We start from the raw sequence: 19,660 nt of genomic DNA, 5'->3' as shown, positions 1-19,660 counted from the left end.
TTCTTCGTAAACAATCTTCTTGCTTACCATTAGCAGCTTCAGGAACTATTTTGGAACGAATCCACTTTTCCTCGAGTTAAAATCCTTTGAAAAGATGTGAAGTAATATGTTAAATTAATGCTTTGCTGCACCACGATGAAGGAATCGCATAGTTTGTCTAGCTAGTCTTTGTTATTTTATATGTATAACCACAGCATTTTCCTTATATGGTAACTTTGTTTTTCCAATAGGATTAGAGAATAAGTTCAAGAGCTCATCCATCGCAAACTACACCTTTATTTGGCACATGTTTACGGATATAATAAGATGTTTTAGACACTTAAGTGAACTAGATACACACCATAATGAGTGAATCTACACACTAACTAGAACATACCAAAACAAATGAATCTACTAAAAGCTAAAGCACCATATTAGTGAATGGAGGAGTATTTTTTTACACCAGTAGGAAAACAGACTGCCACTCATAGTCATAGGAGAACACAGCTTCTATGCAGTGGTTGAGGATAGGAATCTGTTCAAACGCGTGTATCTGAAGAACACATGACACATTTGCGGAGTTCGGACTCTGAAAGTATCGAACACGGATCAGAGTTGAAACAAGTATGTGGAGCCTCAACAGAAGGTTAAAATTCAAACGATTCTGAATTCAGACATATTTGCGGAAATCAGATGCTCGCCGTTAAACACTGGAAAAATGTAGGAAACTGCATTTGAATTCCGAACAATGAACATGTGGATGTGGTTCAGTTACATGTGGATGTGATGTACTCGCACGGTCACACTCCCAAGAAAGAAACTGTCGTAAACTAATGGCCAAGTGGGAAAGAAGTAAAAGCTATATATGCGATATCAGCAGAAAGTTAGCATCTGTACTAACGTAGCACCGTGTCAGATCCTGATGCTGAAGATCACCATGAGCAGCGAGGTCGGGCATCCCAATGGAGCTCACCAAACTGTTGCACGTGCTCGAATCGGTTCAAAGCTTCAAACTGATCCAAATGTAACCTATGAGTAACCTATGTATTTCGAATATGTTGGAACTTCGCCCTGCAACCTTGCAGTTGTTGCATTAGCCATCCCTTTTGGAGGAAGTCACGTCAGGTCCCGGACAACGGCCTCGCAGATCTTCCATGATCTATCCTCCTGCCTCCTCAGTGTGTACTGAACTTCGTAAGTACTGCAATTACAACCGTTGAATTGTCAGTACCATAGTCATTTTAGAGAAGAATGGGAGCAGTGATCAACAGCAATGGCATGTTTTGAAGTACCTGTAATAACTAGGTTTCTTGGGCTGGCAGTCATCGACGAGCTCAGCAGCTTCCTCGAGCACAGCATCAATTTCTGCTACTTCACCATCACCAGCCTCATCCAGCAGTATCTCAGCTCGAGCAACAGAGAGATTCAACAGAACGAATCTCCAGTAACAGGACTGATCCTTTGCTAACAAAGCTAAATCTTGCCACTGCTCAACACAGGAAATGGTATTTGATTATGCACAATTATGCATGAACTAGCCATATACCACTACATGTGCTTAACAAGAGGAACTTACCTTTGACAGCATTGAGCCATCGAGGATCTCAGGGAGCATATCAATTTGATAGTCAGGGCCGAGAGCTTCAGATTTGATATCTTGCCACTGCTTCACAAGTGCTTCTGCTTCTTGAAGAGACATCCTTTCCACAGAAGCTACAGCGGACACATCACTAGAACCAGGAGATGGATCACTTACTTCACTTGTCGAATGGAGCCTACTGGTCAACCAAAGCATTTTTGACAGCTTCTGAAATTGTTTCCTGACGCTGCTGCTGATATAAGAACCTTCTGATGGAGATGCTTCGTTCAGAGAAGGTGTGGCTGCAGATTCTCTAGTTGAGGAGGCAGGTTTTGTGTACCCAGACTGAAATCTGAGCAGTTTTAGAGTACCAAACAGGGCAAAGCCCAGGAGTGCAGTATATGCGACTTTTCCTATAACATCCACAGTCAAGCCCCATGATTCCAAGGTTCTTACAGGATGGGATCCAGGATTGCGCTTCAGAGGAACTGATGTTGTACTTAAACCATTTGCTGGCTTTTCGATTGGTGAATGGCCTCCCAGAGTGGTTGGTGCAAGTTGCTTTACAGCTTCCCCGAGATGGCTGGTAGAATTTAATCTTGGATTCTGCTGCCCTGAAGTTCTGTTGCTTGGGGAGGCATTAGAGGACGTCTGAGAGCTCAGAAAGACTACTCTTGTAGCTCCTAGTTTCTGCTTGGAAGAACTAATGATGCGCTTCGGAGCTCCAAAGAAGTTGGCCTGTCATAAGATGATGACGATATTCAAATTAATCCATAGATAATTTTATGAGGGGTTTGATTACAACGAATAGCATGGCACAAACCAAAGATGAAGGGCAGTCTCTTGTATCTGCAAAACGAGAGAGTGCCACATCCTTCAGCCACAGTTCCTGGTAATGGCATATTTGTCTGACATGAGAAAGTTTTAACAGAAATACAGGCACAGTATAACTTCCGACAAATATACTATACACTCTAGCATAATAGAACTTATTTGCTCTGAAACATAGCATAAAAAATGTAGCATACCAGTGATTGGTTCACAGTAACCTTGTCACTGCTGTCTTTCTTTTTAGATAACCCGTAATTCCTTGAATTTGAACTTCCATTACTTTGAAGCTGCTGAAGCTTTTCAAAAACTGTGGTCCCAGATTCCTGAGAGCTAGCCTTTAGTCCTAGTAATGTGCCTAAGTAAATTTAATGAAATTGAGATTAGCTTGTCACCTCTCCAAGAAGGTACGAGCAAAAAGATTCCTCAAATTTCAGGTCTGTGTTCTCAGATGCAACTAAACATTCGCAGATGGTTTTCGCTTTACTGATCTGCACAGAGGCAATGTAAATTAAAGAATGCAAAACCAAAAAACAGTATGATTCGGTTTCTATAGGATACGAGTAGGAGAAAAAAAAAGTACCAACTCAGTCTGCCGGGTTGCAAATCCAAATGCAAGGTGTGCAAGCATTGCCCTGTAGAAGCAGTTGAAGTCAACTACCACCCGTTGGCTCTGAGACTCTAATGACTTTTTGTTTTTACGAGTTGTAGCCAAAGAGTCCCAAGAAAGTAGATCCACAATTTCAGTGGCTAATAACTTTTCCATTGCTTGGCTCAAGAAATAAGGCCAATCATGAACTCTACAAGATGATTCAACATCGAGGCCCTGTCCAAGCAATTCACAGAGAGCTGCAATAGCACCTCGCCTGCGTTCAGAATTTTCAGGTGTACGAGGCAGGCTTAGAAGCTCTAAAGTGCAAGCAGGTGCAAGCTCTTCAAGTGATTCTTCTATCTAGTTCACCCAACAAGAGAAGTTATTACAAGATCTCATATGTGAGAAGATCTGTAAGGTGAAAGCAACAACATGTTACCTGCTCGAGAAGGGGCATCTTCTCCAAAGAGGGTTTTTTCCTCAAAAGATACTGAGCACGTGCTAGAGCCTCAAAGCCAAGAGATACTTTACTTTTTTCAAAGCTAGCTTTTGCAATGGAGCACTACAGGCAAATACATTGAATTTTTCAAAATTACCGAAGACGTGATAAGCATTGTACTAAACAGCTACGTTTCTTTAATCTTGTGTAGTACTTACTTCAGCAAGTGCCATTGCAAGAAGTACATCGTGAGCATATGGCTTGGAATCAGGGCGTCGTAGAGCTGCCTGACCAATGTCCAAAACCAGCTTCTCTTCTCCAACCTGCAAAGAATACTTGTCATGTGGTATCTTACACTGACAATAAACAAATAGGCCGATACATAACCACAAAAATCTCACAAACCACAAAAAATCTCACAAAGCCTCAAACTGATCATCAATCGCATTTCAGTGCTTTAAACCTACCTAACCTGAATGATGGGAATAATTCAGTATCTACATATTCCTTACATTAATAATACAGGCATTGACCATAAAATTGTCATGATTTTGGTTTATTAGGCTTCAAGAAACCACAAATAAATTATAAACACTCTGTAACTTTTCAAGCCGACTGCACTAAATATTTACTGTATTGGTAGATTTTAGAGAACAGAGCATGCCATGATAGTGACTATCCGATGCAATATAGATGTGAAAAGCCGAAACCAAGTTTAAACCAACCAAACATGGCAACAGTCCCCCGTTGGTATGTATGAATCTTATGACACTAGAGTTTGTTTATGTTACACATTACCTCCTGCAAGACACACAAGGCAGCAGGCAGCCAACTCCAAGGTATGTGAAGAGAGGATCTGGGCGGAACCTTGGCCCTTTTGCTCCCTGCATACTCTTGTTCGAAGAGAAGCTTGTCTCTCACATCCACCAGCAGAGCCTGCCAGAGAAGCAGCACGCAAACATTAAAAACCACGATGCTGCTGCATTCCCTCCACCAAATTAACCAAGCAAAGCTATATCCAACGAATTCAGTGAGCAACCTGTCTGCAAGCAGACACCTCTTCGGTGTACCCATCCTCGATCTCTGATTTCTTCAGTTCAATTGCTGACTTGACGATCTCGTCTTTCTCGGCCTTCTCTGTAACACCTAGGATCTGCATGGTCATTTGGACATACGTGTCATTAAAAGGAAACCACATGCTGAAGCCACTTTTGACCTGGAAAAAGTACGAAATCTTGGAACCTATCCACGACAATACACTCCAAAAAAAGGTGTCAAACTACGAGTATACAAGCCATAATTAACCCGTAACCGTATCAACTCTATGGACCTGGGACGACATTGTCTGTTCCAGGTAGAAACCCCCAGCATAACCCAGATCAGACAGATGGGTCATGAAAAGGAAGCCACATGCTCCCATCCCTTTTGACCAATTGACCTGTAACTGTAAAGGTACTAAATCTGGGAACCTCTCCAGGGAAGCATGTAGTAAAATTACCGGCGCAAAATTCCAATGGCGCCTGGATTTAATGAGTTTCAATTTACGAGGGTAAAATCATTAATTAATCCGTATCTGCATCAACTGAACAGGGCTTGAACGAGCTCTACAGGTGCAGATTTTCAATGGGGCCCTGACGGGATAGGTTTGAATTACGATGGCAAAATCCGCAGTTAACCCGCAGCAGCCGCACCAAGGGGGCTGGACTGGAAGGAGCTCGACCCAGCCCAGATCGAGCAGCGGCAGATGCGGAGCCGCATGGCCGCATTTCGGGGAATTCGAAATCGCGGGCAGGGAACGGGCTGACTCACCTGGTAGCACGTGACGGGGATCTCGACCGCGGGCGGCGCGTCCTGCCTGGTGGACCCCTCGGCCGCGGCCACGGCCGGCGCCGCCACCCTCGCGCGCACCGCCGCCCCTCGCCGCGCGCCCGCCGGGTGGATTCCGACGGAGGCATTGCCGCCGGCGACGAGGAGGCCCGCGCGGCGGGGCGGGGAGGGGGACGCGGCCGCGAGCGCGGGGTGGAGCAGCGCCGCGGCCACCGTGGGCATCGCCATGGCCGGCGGGGAGTGGAGTGGAGTGGAGTGGGGGGCGGCGGCAGACCTAGCCGTGCCGACTCTCCGGAGCGCGCGCCTCCATGCGGAAGTGGGAATAAAGAGGAGAGATGGATCGGGTGGGTTTTCCTTCCGTGGACCAGGTGTGTAACAGTAACACCACTCCAGGCGCTGACATGTACTATGCATTAGCAACTAACTAGGGCCATTAATTAGGCAACGTGAAACTGCTAAGATCTAGTGTCTCAACATATACTGCACACAAAACTTGAGCTTCAACGTTTCCTTTGTTCTCGCCTCAACTCCAGAGTCTAAATAATCCAATATTTCATCCGTTCATACTTTGCTAATTTGATTGATGGTTGATGGTAAATGTGCATACATGAAGACTGCCCGGACAATGGGTACCGTGAAATATCGTACTTACAACAACACACAAAACATTACTACATCTGAGTTACGGCAAGTGTCATATAGTGGAAGAGATTTGTTTGTTGGGGCAGGGGGGGCATGCCCCCCCCCCCCGCTCCCCGCCGTAGCTCAAAAGTTCAGGGAGGAGGAGTTGGGCACGGCGGATTGGGTGAGCAAGGAGGATCCCACGCGTCAAAGTTTAATTGGGTGAAAAGCAACTGTGAACAGTATCTAAATCTTAAATCGTTGAGAATTCAGCAGATGGGGTCAGCTTATATAATAATAATAATAATACTCATAAGTCATCACAAGCCAACTGAAACTGTACTGGCCAGAAGACGATGAACTGGAACTCAAGAACAACTGAAACTCAAGGACAACTACTACATGTCTGGAATTGTTCTGACACATTAACATGAACTGAAACTCAATGACAACTACGTGGCGACTAATTACACATGAGCAGGCGGACGAGCATGAGCCGCCTACGCGGCCGACGACGACCTGTAGGAGCAGGAGCGGGACACCGTCGTGGACTCCACGTCGGTGGAGTCGTCGTCGTGGCGACGACGGCACCGGAGGACCAGCATGATGATCGTCGCGATGGCGGAGGCGGCGGCGGCGATGTCTGGAATTGTTCTGACACATTAACATGAACTGAAACGGACTTGCTGGGGCTTGGTTCTGCATCTCAGGGACGTCGAGTACTATATAGTGGAAGAGATTTGTTGGGGCAGGGGCCATCCCCCCCCCCCCCCCGCCATAGCTCAAATAATGTTTTCATAATGGGGTTAGTTGTACGGAAGAATACAAAGATAGGACGGTTGGTCGAAGATTCTTGCTCTTGCGCTCGATCCATGAAGATACATGAGACGCATGTTCAAGTACAGCTAGCGGCGGTGGGAGAGCGGTAAGGAGGAATGTTCCAAAGGGACTGATGTCTACGCACGCTTCTATTTCTGTAGACAGTGTTGGGCCTCCAAGAGCAAAGGTTTGTAGAACAGCAGCAAGTTTCCCTTAAGTGGATCACCCAAGGTTTATCGAACTCAGGGAGGAAGAGGTCAAAGATATCCCTCTCAAGCAACCCTGCAATCACGATACAAGAAGCCTCTTGCGTTACAGAGCCATTACAGCGGGCTAATCAAGCAACGGCGGCATAGTAGTCGCCCTGGGGCTGCTCGTCGCTGCGTGAGACGAGCACGTAGACGGCGTAGATGATGCCGGGGATGTAGCCGAGGATGGTGAGCAGCACGCTGATGAGGAACTCCTTCTGTTTTGAGACGGAAAGGAAGGAAGATCAGTGCTGTCGGTGGTACTTACTAGTGTATTGAGGAAGAGATACCATGGTACTGTTGGTATCATTATCACCGCAGAACATGTATGATGTACATCACCTATCCATTCCAGAATTGCAGATTAACCCAACAACCATAAGTTATGCTATTCAAGCACTCGATTTGGATAGCTAATAAATGAGTTGGAATGTGACCAACTCAAGAACACATCATCAATTCATCATTATGCTAATGCTGGTAAGAATCCAAACATGAGCCGCATACATTACACCCATCATAGCTCCTCCTCTCTATGTCTACACTACGTCAGGTTCGTATTCAATAGTCGTAATTTTTAAGAATCTAGCCTGCTCTGATTGCCGTGAAGGACCCGGAGTCGGCTCCTAGCAACTAACTAGGGCCATTAATTAGGCAACGTGAAACTGCTAAGCTCTAGTGTCTCAAAACTTGAGCTTCAACGTTTCCTTTGTTCTCACCTCAACTCCAAAGTCTAAATAATCCAATATTTCATCTGTTCGTACTTTGCTAATTTGATGGTTGATGGTAAATGTGCATACATGAAGACTGCCCGGACAATGGGTACCGTGAAATATCATACTTACAACACAGAAAACATTACATCTGAGTTACGGCAAGTGTCATATAGTGCAAGAGATTTGTTGGGGCAGGGGGGGCATGCCCCCCCCCCCCCCCCTCTCGCCGCCGTAGCTCAAAAGTTCAGGGAGGAGGAGTTGGGCACGGCGGATTGGGTGAGCAAGGTGGATTGGGCAGGCAGGGCGTACATGGCGGGGGTGCCGGCTTGCGGCGGAACCAGCCAAAGTATGAACGGACGCCCACGATGGAGAGGAAGAAGATGACGAGGCCTCCGATGAGCCCATCGACGCCGTGCACCGAGAGGCCCGTGTTGGCGTTGCTCGGGCCTGGCCCGTTGCAGGGCAGCCTCATCGGGCAGGCCATCGGGAGGCATGGAGGTGGCATCGGCCAGGTGCATTCGCAGCACACCTGCACCGGGACGGCCGCCTGCGACGACGGGCAGGAGAGCTATCTGCCACAGGCACGGCGGCCAGGGAGGGAGAGGACGGCCCGCTAGGTTTGGGGTTCCAGAAGAAGAGAATAAATTTGCAGGATGGAGATTGGGTAGTGCGCCGCTTTGACCGGCAAAAAATAAAAAAGGAACGAAAGCCTTGGTGGAACTCAGCTAGGAGGATCCCACGCGTCAAAGTTTAATTGGATGAAAAGCAACTGTGAACAGTATCTAAATCTTAAATCGTTGAGAATTCAGCAGATGGGGTCAGCTTATATAATAATAATACTCATAAGTCATCACAAGCCAACTGAAACTGTACTGACCAGAAGACGATGAACTGAAACTCAACAACAACTGAAACTCAAGGACAACTACTACATGTCTGGAATTGTTCTGACACATTAACATGAACTGAAACTCAATGACAACTATGTGGCGACTATTTACAGATGCGCAGGCGGACGAGCATGAGCCGCCTACGCGGCCGACGATGAGGCCGACGACGACCTGTAGGAGCAGGAGCGGGACACCGTCGCGGACTCCACGTCGGTGGAGTCGTCGTCGTGGCGACGACGGCACCGGAGGACCAGCATGATGATCGCCGCGATGGCGGAGGCGATGGCGGAGGCGACGGTGGCGATGACGACGATCGTGCTGGTGCTGTTGCTGGTGTCCGGCGCCGGAGAGCACGGGGGCGGCGGCTGGCACACCGGGCACGCCGGGCAGCCAGCTGTCGACGGCGCGCTTGGGACGTAGAACTCCGGGAACTGAAACTCAAGCACAACTACATGTCTGGAATTGTTCTGACACATTAACATGAACTGAAACGGACTTGCTGGGGCTTGGTTCTGCATCTCAGGGACGTCGAGTACTATATAGTGGAAGAGATTTGTTGGGGCAGGGGCCATCCCCCCCCCCCCCCCCCGGCCATAGCTCAAATAATGTTTTCATAATGGGGTTAGTTGTACGGAAGAATACAAAGATAGGACGGTTGGTCGAAGATTCTTGCTCTTGCGCTCGATCCATGAAGATACATGAGACGCATGTTCAAGTACAGCTAGCGGCGGTGGGAGAGCGGTAAGGAGGAATGTTCCAAAGGGACCTGCTGGAGCCTGGTTCTGAATCTGTGGGATGACGATGACCACAGTGGGAGGAAGACTTGGGAAGGAGGGATTCAACTGGCATGGAGGAGGAATTGGGAAGGGGGGATTCGGAGGGCATGGAAGATTGGACGGGCAGAGAGGGCACGCCAGGCAAGGAGGGCACGCCAGGCAGGGCGCGCAGTTCTACACGTCCTACGCGATGGCAGGAGGTGGCTGACTCTGGGTGGTGTTTTCCATGGTGTGGTTGGCTGAGCTAGGACCGTGGGCGGGGATGAAAAAGGGGAGGAGAAATGGGTATAATGTTGTGGCTAGGATCGGCTTGCATAGATTTTGTTGAGCCAGGGGGGCATGCCCCCCTAGCTCAAAGAATTTTTCATGTTGCAATTAGGGCTTGTTTGGTTGCCGGGGAAACCTCCATGCCCAGTTCTGGGGATGAAAAAACACGTGCTTAAGCTTCTCGGGAAATGATGCATGACCATTTGGTTGACCGTGTAGTGAGTGAAATATCGGCGCACCGCGCCTAATCCCCAAGATAGAGAAACACTAGTCTAACTCGTGGAAGAAGTTCTTCATCTCTCTCGCTTTATCTTTGTATTTCTAGCAGCATTAATAAATAAAAATCCTCAATTGTATTAAGGTATGATTTGTCGTACGATTCCCATATTTATTATTAATAAAGATTCATTTGTAGCGCTGAAGTGAAAATGATATTTGTTTGGAAAAAATGTTTTGTACAGTTTTAGTTTTGATGTTTAATAAAGATCATTAGTTATTGTAGGTTTCAGTGTTTCACAAAATATCCCAAAATACCAATAATTTCGCACTATAATAAAGGGAGAAACCGCCAGTGAGCATCGTCTAGGACTCGAGGCGAAGAGGGAGAGCGGACCGGAGGAGGGTGCGTGCGAGATGGATCGAGAGGTTATCTTCCGTGGAGGCGTGGACCTAGCTCAAGTGCGCTCGATCGATCTTTGATGATAGAGGGCGATGTGTCTGCCTGTAATACCACATGTGGACCACGCGCTGGCATGTGTCCCATCGTCTTTATTTTGTATATAATGTACGTGCTTTGCTATGAAAGCACCCCTCTTGCTTGCTTTTGTTTCCTCGGGTGTTTGTAGCCACTGGATTTTCATAACCTGGCTATATCCGTTCTCAAATCCCAATTGCGTACCATTTCGTGATCCAAGGATGGAGTCTCAAAGAAGAGGTCACATTTATGTCAGACATCACACCAGCATGGAATTCTAAAACTTACCTGGAAATTTAGGTTTTTCACAATGTACTACCTCCGTGATTAAGGCATTTAAAGAAAGTTAAACCAAGTAAAGTTTGACAGAAATTTTTGAAAAATCTCAACAAATATGATATTTTGTAGATACCATATAAAAATATGTTTTATTATCTATCTAATGATATTGAAATTTTACATTTTAATGATTTTGGTAAAAATTTGGTCAAACTTGACATAGTTTGACTTCCTAAAAATAATGTAAGCCTTAAACTTTGGAACGGAGATACTATTGCTTTTTAGCGCGTTATTATAGGTAGACATGTATGTTAGACAAGTATCCCAATGCATTGTTTTTTAGTAGTGTTGTATCTAAATTTAATAACTTTTGGGCTATGCATGTATGTGATTAGGCTACTAATGTTTTTTTAATCCATGGCATATGTGCAAGTGTTGTATGTTAGTAGTTAAGATACAACATTACTATCTTTCATCATTTAATGTGGTGCCACATAAGGAAAATATGTAGGATATTGCGTTTAGAAACATCCATTGTAAAATACCTTAGAAAGTAGAGGCTCAAATATCAAGTTATTTTCTCACTTAAAAAAATGTGTCCCCTCCATCTATAAAATTATGTCATAGATTTACCTAAATTTAAATATATGTATACAGTAAAATACATGTCAAGTGCAAAACCAGTTTCGCGTAAGTGTACGCGTGAGGTTGGTCGAGGCCGCTTCATCAAACAATGCCGCGGTGATGAGCAATCGCACTTAAGAGGGTAACAATTGGAGAATCAATGCCCACATATTGCTATGTGTTCTAGCCGTACATATACATCTACGCATAGATCGCTCTGGTACCATTGTTGGGTTCCGATGCAAAAAAAAAATCCTACGACATAACGATATAGCCAAGATCTATTATATGGAGATGTAACGCAATGGAGGGGATCGGTGTTCATACCCTTGAAGATCGAAAAGCATAACATTCATAATGAACGTTTGTCGATGAAGTTGTACGTCGATGTCGACCTCAAGGTCGTGAAGAAGTCCAACAATGAAGCGCTCCAAGTGTCGCGGCTCCACTGTTCTACACACATACGGTGTATAGACGTCTCCCGTGCTCCGGTCCAGCGGTGCAGCAAAAAAGGAGATTCGGACCGGTGTTTTAGCAGCATGACAGCGTGCAGTTGGAGGAGAATACTCCAGTCTCATGTACACTCCAAACTCCAGGAGCACATGTGAGAGAGAGGAGAGGGGGGAGAGAGAACTCAATGAGGGGATGAATGAGGGAGAGACCTTGGGGCTCTTTATATAGGGGTAAGGGGAGGAAAGGGAGGCCACCAAGGGCAGCCACCGCCCCTCCCTGTCGCCACCCTAGGGTTAGGGTTGGGGATCCCCGGCCCCACCAGGCCGGCCCCCTCCCTCCCCTCATGCGGCCCGATTGGCCCCCTTATTGGGATGCCCAATGGTGGCCCAATTAGGGTGCCCCTTTTATTTTTTATTTAATCATTCAATTCATATAATTAAATAATCATCATATATTTAAGTCTTTGGACTATTCATTAACCCTGGAACTTATTCCGATTCACCTCCGGAAAAATTCTGGTGTTCTCTTCCTATTCTCGAACAATACCGAATCAATCTCGAAGCGGAGTATACCCTTAAGTGTGCCACCCTATGGGTTCGGGAATGCGTAGATATGATCGAGACGACTCTCCAAATAATGTCAATTGGGGGTTCTGAAACCATAATAAAGGTCCCTATAACCACGAATTAAGTTTATCGTTTGAACCTCAACATCGAGTCCTATTCCTTTTGTAACACGATACCTTTGTTTGTCCGAGACTTTGATCTTCGGTATCCGCTATACCTTTGTTCTATCTCGTTACTGACAAACACAATTCAACTCATTATTATGTGACCTAGTCACTTGCTTGCAAGCGGTGTTGATATGATAATACCGAGTGGGCCCATTGTCGTATCTATCCATCACATGATTGTACAAATTCCGCTCTTGACTCATATGCCTCAACCCTTCCCATTGTCATACTTGAGTACCACCTTTGTGACTACCCTGTTACAAAATAGCGGTTGATGATATCAAAGCAGCTGCAAGTGATAGCGATTAAATATAGTCTCACGGTCTAAGGATTAGGTTACAATATCTCATGACAGTATCATAATGCTGAACTTTATGACTTGATCACATTGCAATACCTAATGGATCTGTTTCCATCATGTTCACTAACATGGCTCCATTATTAATGACTACTTAGTTGCATGATCAGGAAACCTTGACCATCTTATTAATCAATGGACTATTATATTAATAGGGACGGAGTTTTGTTTACACATACCGCACGTGCATTAATGTTTCCGCTAATACAGTTATAGCGTGGCATAAAACTTACTATGAACAAACATAGATATGATAAAGGAAACCATATTTATTTATTTGCCACTAGGGCACATATCCAACAAGATTTGTATTCATTCTTCATGTTTACCATGTTTCTCAAAAATTAGACATTGACGATGATACATATCCGGATAAAATGGAAGCAACCATTGTATATTCTACTTTTCAAATCTATCCGCTTCTACATAGATTTCAGTATGATGCATACAAACAGATCCGATGCTTCTATTTTCCATGCTCCCATATTAATATGCTGCATAGAAACAAATTTGATGTGTATGTTTCATAAGTACAAAATGTTTGATTTTACATAGTTTCTACAATCTCACATTGGTATCATGCTATGATATCTTTTGCAGAACGCGCATACGAAAATCATGAGTGATGCTGATCAAGATTCAATGATGATGACTAGTTGTGTGTGGGCTCATTTGAGGGATGTAGTGGATGGACTTGAGGATGATTGTAGAAAAATCGTTATTGACTGATGGTTGGGTATGTTCTACTAGGTATTTGCGCTTTCTCAACTCACAAGGAAGCACGACCATCATTGGAAAGTAGCATTAACATCATATGAAGGAAGCACGGCTACAGCCAGAAGGGCGCATCACCCAAGACCGAATGAAGTAGGACGACGATGAAAGGAAGCATATTGTCACCATCACCTGGTGGTGTATGCAGTCTCCTTTTGTTGTGTGGAAGCAAACGGGGAGAGCAGAAAGCAAGTAGCATAACCATTGAAATCATTTGTCGTTACTCGTCTTTAAAAAAAATGTAATTCACCGAGGGTGGCGGCATTCATGTGCTGCTGCAGGAAGCAAGTAGCCATGTTTATTACTGATCATTGTAAACCATGTAATTTTCAAATTAATATGTTTTGTCCATGAAGCAAATACCCATTTGATACGAGAAAATATTTATTTCTTTAGAAGCACATGCAAGCTCAACATCCAAAGGTAAGCCTTGATCCGATCTGCATGTCTGCTGTAGGTTAAATTTGTGTATTGAAATTTTCGTTTGTACTTTGGGATGTTGAAGTAGCTAGCTGGGAGACGATGCAGCGGCGGTTCCTGAACCTGGTGATGATGGACATGCGGGCGGGCGGCTCCTACTGGCTGAGCCGCATGAAGCCCGAGGAGAACCTCTTCTACTCCTCCGCCAAGGAGGCAGTGGCGCAAGATTCGCAGCAGAGGCGGCGGGGAAGAGACAAGAAGATGGACGAGAGCACGCTGGATCTTCCCTCGCCGCTGATGAGGTTCAGATCATCCCGCGTGCTCGACTCAACGCTGGCTTTCCTGCCTTTCTACGGGCTCGCTGGCAGCAAGGTCGTCGTGGCCGACTCAGGCGGGGGCACCCTCTTGTACGACGCCCAAGACGACTCCACCGAGATTCTGCCCTCCATCAACAACGGTGTCAAGTGGTTTATCCCCATCTCCTTGTGCGTCACTAACCCCAACAAGGCCGTTCGCCCCGACGCTCTCTACGCCATCAACGGGCCCAACTCCGGCAGCTTCAAGTCTCTAGTCTACTGCGACGCTCCGCATGTCATGGCTTGGCGCTGGCTCCACCTGCCAGGCCCACCCTACTTAAATAATGGCGAACAAAACCGGGCCATCCTGTCCCACACGCTGCTCCCCGACGGCAAGACCATTGTTTCTTTGGTGCCTTTGGCACCTACTGCTTCCACACCGACAGCCACGAGTGGACCAAGGCCGGCACCTGGAAGCTGCCGTTCGTCGGACGTGCCCTGCAAGTCCCCGAGCTCTACAACCTCTACTTTGGCTTCCATGACGACAACCCTGACAATCTCATTGCGCTCGACCTCCCGTCTCCTCCTCTCCAGGGTGCCGATGCGCCGCCCAAGGTTCTGCTCCAGTGGCGAGGCTTGTGCTCGCCGCATCAGGACAGATGTTCGTGGTCGCTCATGGACAGCAGCCTGCTCTACCTGGGGAACTACAGGTTCTGCATCACCAAATGGTTTTCCATCTACGATGGGTCTCCCTTCGAAGCGGACGACCTTGTTGACATGGCAGCCGTCCTCACTGGTGTGGAGATTGTCAACGGACAGGGAAATAAAGAAAAGCTGCAGATGGTCAAGCACAAGACGAGAACATTCATCTATGAATACCGGAACCTCGAGTCTGTGCTCTAACCGCAGCTGCAGTTTCACAGCAACATTGTCCTCCACTATATATACTCCATTTGTTGCTCCGATTGATATTTATGGTCTATCACAAGTACTAATTACATGAATTTGTAGTACTCTTTCACTCATTTGGGAAATTCTGTTGTGTCATGAGTAGCTAGCCTTCCTGACTTCATAAGATGTAAGAGCATCTCCACTCGCAGCGCTGGACGTTTGACCGCTCCAACTCAAGCTGGGCAATGGGTTGGGTTTGGGCGGGTCGAGCTCTCCTAGACCCATGCACGATTAATAAATGGGTGAGGGCCTCTACCCACGACCCTGCCCATGGCTCTGAGATCTGACCAATGCCCAAACCCCACGGGTTACCGGACCCGACAAGGCAGATAACACATCTAATAGCAACACTTTTAGATTACCAAGCACAACACATTGACATTTTCAAGTGTTCAAATGTATCCCACATACATATAGGTAGTCACATAAATAAGTAGCAGCCTAGCAGGCCACAACCACACAGATTAGTACTAGTATCGCACGGACAGTAATAGTTCAAATTAAGTAATAGTCTAACTCTAGCACACGATTACACAAATAAATAGGTCGTCCTTGGGTCTGTGGAGTAGCGGGAGTGCATCGTCCGTGGAGAAACGTGGCGTCGTCTGTAGAGATGAGCGCCGCCAGTGGGGTAGCGGGATGGCGCCATCGGACTCCTTGCTGGTATGCTCTGTGCCTCTGTCTAGAGGGGGTGAGGGGGCATTGGGACTGGTAGATATGCTGGACGGCGCATCTGGGAGCAAAGCATCACGCTAGGGAGTGGGACTACGGGAGCGTCCGTGAGAGCATGAGTGTGGGCGTTGAAGTGGAAGGACGGATCTAGGCCTTGGCCTTGGCCTTGGGCCAGGTGAGCTCCAAATCACGCTACCGTGGTGCCGTCTCGTATACGAGGGCTCACCTGTCAGCTAATCGGGTGACCCATCGAGCGACCCATGGGTACAAAGTCTGTACCTATGCCCTGCCCGCGACTAATAAGGTCGCTCATGGGCATGGTCAAGGTCGCGCCACAAGCACACGCCCAATGCTCGCCGCTTGGTCACCTCCAAGTCTCCAACCCATGGTCCTCCACCGTGGAGCCTGCCTGGGAGTAGGCACTACATGCGCCTAGCTAGCGAGCTAGTCCGAGCCACATCGAGCTTCTGCAATGCTCGAGCTGAGCTCATTTTTCCTCGTCACAGCGCCAATGACCTGGCCCGAGCCGAGCTGAAAAAGGGCGAGCCAAAACAGCAGCTCGGACTGAGCCTGGCCGAGCCAGCTCGTGTCCAGCCTTACATACGTGAGTATTCAACAAGCAGTACGCCAGTACATACCTGGAGTGAGCACAACTTATGTTCGATGCTGTGTCAGGTTTGTCGCGGAAATATTCGTACCTTGTTTTTAGCGTAGCAAGTTTAGCATCTTGTGCTGTCGGGATGGAGGACCAGTCCTATCATCTTGTGCTTTCACTTTGAGGATCATGCATGGTACTTAATTCTTGCTTAATCAATGTCGCCTTTTTGGTACAAAAAGGAAACTTGGGACGTACGTGATGCTCTTCTCCGTCATAGCATATAGCTACCTGATATTGACCTTGTTGCTTCACAAAAAATCATCGTAGTGTATGTATGGTAACTAAGCTGAGCTACTGGAAGCTGCTGGCCAACAACAAGTATGGTACTCCAACAAAATGTCACGTGCAATGATCCATCCATCCAGTCATACATCACCAACCTGACCTCGTCCTACACCGACAAGAGCAATGAGGCCTCCATGGTGTCCGCCTCCGTCATCATGTTCGTCCTCGTCGGCCTCTTCTTCAACCTCAACCTCTTCAGCGGCCTCTCCGACGTGAGCGCCATCTTGGACCCCAAGGTGCGCCTCGTGCTCACCTCAGCGCTCTCGCTCTTCCTCCCCGTCATGTCCTACCTCTTCTCCGAGGCAAAGAACGCCGGCGCCGCCATGACGATGATGTCATCACACTCGGCCTCCACAGGCGCGAAGGACTTCTCCCTACGGGCGGGACTCATCCTTATATGGATGCTTCTCGTGGAGCTACTCCGCAAGAAGGTGGACGACATCCGGTGGCGGGGATACTCGGGCACCATCCAGCGCGCCGGCCGCGTCGTGTGGCTGGGCAGCCTCGTCTTCTTCAACATCCGGAGTGCTGGGCGGAAGGCGGTGTTCGCCATCCTCTGGATCCTTTGCGCTATCAAGGTGGTGCAAAGGATTGCCTTCACCGAGGTCGCAAAACGCTCGTACGTCCATGGCAAGAACGCCCGGCTTATTACCTCCTACATGGCGCAGATGCTCAAAGCTGACCAACGGGCCATCGATGTGGAGGGCGCTGCTGCGCCGCTGCTCTCTGGAGAAGAGCTATTGAAGAGGTGCAACTACATTGTGACAGGGGAAGGTTACATGGTGAAGGAAGCCACGGCAGATGGCTATGAGTTGAACTTGGACTTGGATGGTCCTGCTAGTGCCATCACTGTCAGTAAAATCTGGCAGCTAGACAACGACTACGAGAGTGACCGGACCTTCATCGACTTCGACGGTGATCAACGTCTCAGGAGGCTCTGCCTCTCTTTTGCACTCTTTAAGCTGCTCCGGCGAAGGCTCCAACACCTGGAAGAGATCAAGGAAGAGGAAGCCCGCGACTGCAAGAACCTCATCTTCAGAGGCCTATGCAGGTGCAAGAATGGCGAGGGCTCAGAGGAGGCACTGTTCCAATTAATGAACGACGAGCTCAACTTTCTTTGTGAGTACTACCACTCCGTCGTCCCAGTTGTCATGGCCAGCCCCCTCTTCTTACTCGCAAACTACTTGTTGCTCCCTATCGCCGTGTTTGGCCTTTGCCTCATGACGGTCATTCTTTGTGGCTATGGGGACGTGAGCTATGCGTTCCATAGCATCCACACTGACAACTTCGCCCTACAGTCTGGCCTACCAACACTGGCCAGATGCCTCCTGGATGGCGCTAGAACATCACCCCCAACCTTTTTCTCCTTGGTAGACCTCTCCATCACATGTCTTCTTTTCATCATCTTCTTCTATGAGGAAATTTGGGAGTTCGTTGTCTTCCTCCTCTCCAACTGGTTCATGATATCGCTTATCGGGAACTACGCATCCAATCCCAGATGGCGTGTGAGCCCAACCATTACTGGCACCTTCCGTCGTCTCATGTGGCTTCGGAGCAAGATGAGCCATGAGAGTGTTTGCTTTAGGCAGTTCTCTGTGTTGAACCTTCGTTGGCCAGTCATATTTGGGGTACCGACCACACTTTCCTTGATGGTGCGAACTGTGCCCGTGCCGACCAAAGTGAAGCATTCCATCAAGGAATACCTCTTGGCACATGATCATGACCATGGTCTTACCAATGGAAAGTCCGCATTGCAGAAGAATCACATGTCCAGTCTCTCATGGGCGTGCGAGAGTAAGAGCATTTCCGAGGTCATCCTCACCTGGCACATCGCCACCAGCCTCTTTGAGGATAGGTGCCCACCTAAGAGCAAGGACGGGGCAGCCATGTGCAAAGCTGCGACAACGTTGTCCAAGTACTGCGCATACCTAGTGGCCTTCCACCCGGAACTGCTACCGGACAACGAGGAGAAGACCGAGGCTGTCTTTGAAGTTGTCAAGGAGGAGCTCAAGGCCAAGCTCGGGTGCGGGGAGTACTACTTTACACGTCGGCGTTTCCGGGTCGACAAGATTATGGAAACTGGGCTAGCACAGGGAATCTGGACAGAAAAGAAGATGGTGAAGAATGGGGCAACACTGGCTAAAGCACTAGTAGTAGTTGCGAATAACGACCAAGGAGCTGTGTGGAAGATGTTGGCCGACCTATGGACGGAGCTTGTCGTCTATGTGGCGCCATCGAGTGATGAGGATCGTATCAAAGGGCACCAAAAGGTGCTAGTACAAGGAGGTGAGTTTGTCACCATGCTTTGGGCCCTAGCCACACATATTGGCTTATACCGCATGGCCACCCATCTCGCAGTGCAGCCGGGCCAAAGTTGAGAGGTCCGACAGAAACTCCAGATATATCTATTTATGGATGGTCCTTGCTTGTGGTATTTTTATTGTCTTGACTCATTGTGTGCATTTTTTTTTCTTATTTTGATTTCATATGGTTTAGTTTATTGAGTTTTGTAACATTGATTTTATTTCATTTACGATTTTGTTTCATTTACCATGATTTTTGTATTAGACTATGTTTGATATATTATTGTGGTATTTACGATTTTGTTTCATTTACCTTGATTTTTTTGTATTAGAGTATGTTTGATATATTATTGTGGATTATAATACCCCATTTTTTAGTATCAGTAAACTTATTTTCACCAAGTTCTAGAAACACTTGGAAAATCAACAAAAGCTTCTAGGAAAGTCTCTTTCCCCATGTAGGAGAGTCAAGATACACCACTTAAGCAAGAGAACATGGGGATCTTCGCAAGTGACCAAATTAAAGTGTAATACCACGATGTGTGTCGCGTGGAAATGAAAAATACAGGGATGCGTTGC

At 47.2% G+C, this 19,660-nt stretch overlaps 2 protein-coding genes across 2 annotated transcripts; one reads left to right on the top strand and one right to left on the bottom strand.

Moving 5' to 3' along the window:
- Positions 1–698: 698 nt before the first annotated feature.
- Positions 699–5,576, bottom strand: LOC127337170 (plastid division protein CDP1, chloroplastic). Its single transcript, XM_051364104.2, has 12 exons — positions 5,227–5,576; positions 4,457–4,570; positions 4,216–4,353; positions 3,636–3,740; positions 3,418–3,540; positions 2,970–3,338; positions 2,782–2,877; positions 2,587–2,712; positions 2,382–2,447; positions 1,556–2,296; positions 1,272–1,465; positions 699–1,180 (listed from the first exon to the last, which is right to left on the bottom strand). Exons 1-12 carry the CDS (start codon positions 5,470–5,472, stop codon positions 1,096–1,098), a joined length of 2,403 nt encoding a protein of 800 aa, XP_051220064.1. The 5' UTR covers positions 5,473–5,576; the 3' UTR covers positions 699–1,095.
- Positions 5,577–16,769: 11,193 nt separating this feature from the next.
- LOC127337169 (uncharacterized) lies at positions 16,770–19,345 on the top strand. The gene has a single exon (XM_051364103.1). It carries the CDS (start codon positions 16,814–16,816, stop codon positions 19,154–19,156), a length of 2,343 nt encoding a protein of 780 aa, XP_051220063.1. The 5' UTR covers positions 16,770–16,813; the 3' UTR covers positions 19,157–19,345.
- Positions 19,346–19,660: the final 315 nt, after the last annotated feature.

The sequence above is a fragment of the Lolium perenne genome, chromosome 2 (assembly GCF_019359855.2).
Source record: "Lolium perenne isolate Kyuss_39 chromosome 2, Kyuss_2.0, whole genome shotgun sequence".
NCBI classification, from domain to species: domain Eukaryota; kingdom Viridiplantae; phylum Streptophyta; class Magnoliopsida; order Poales; family Poaceae; genus Lolium; species Lolium perenne.
Note: the sequence above shows the minus strand (reverse complement) of the source record. Positions and strands in the feature narration are given on the sequence as shown.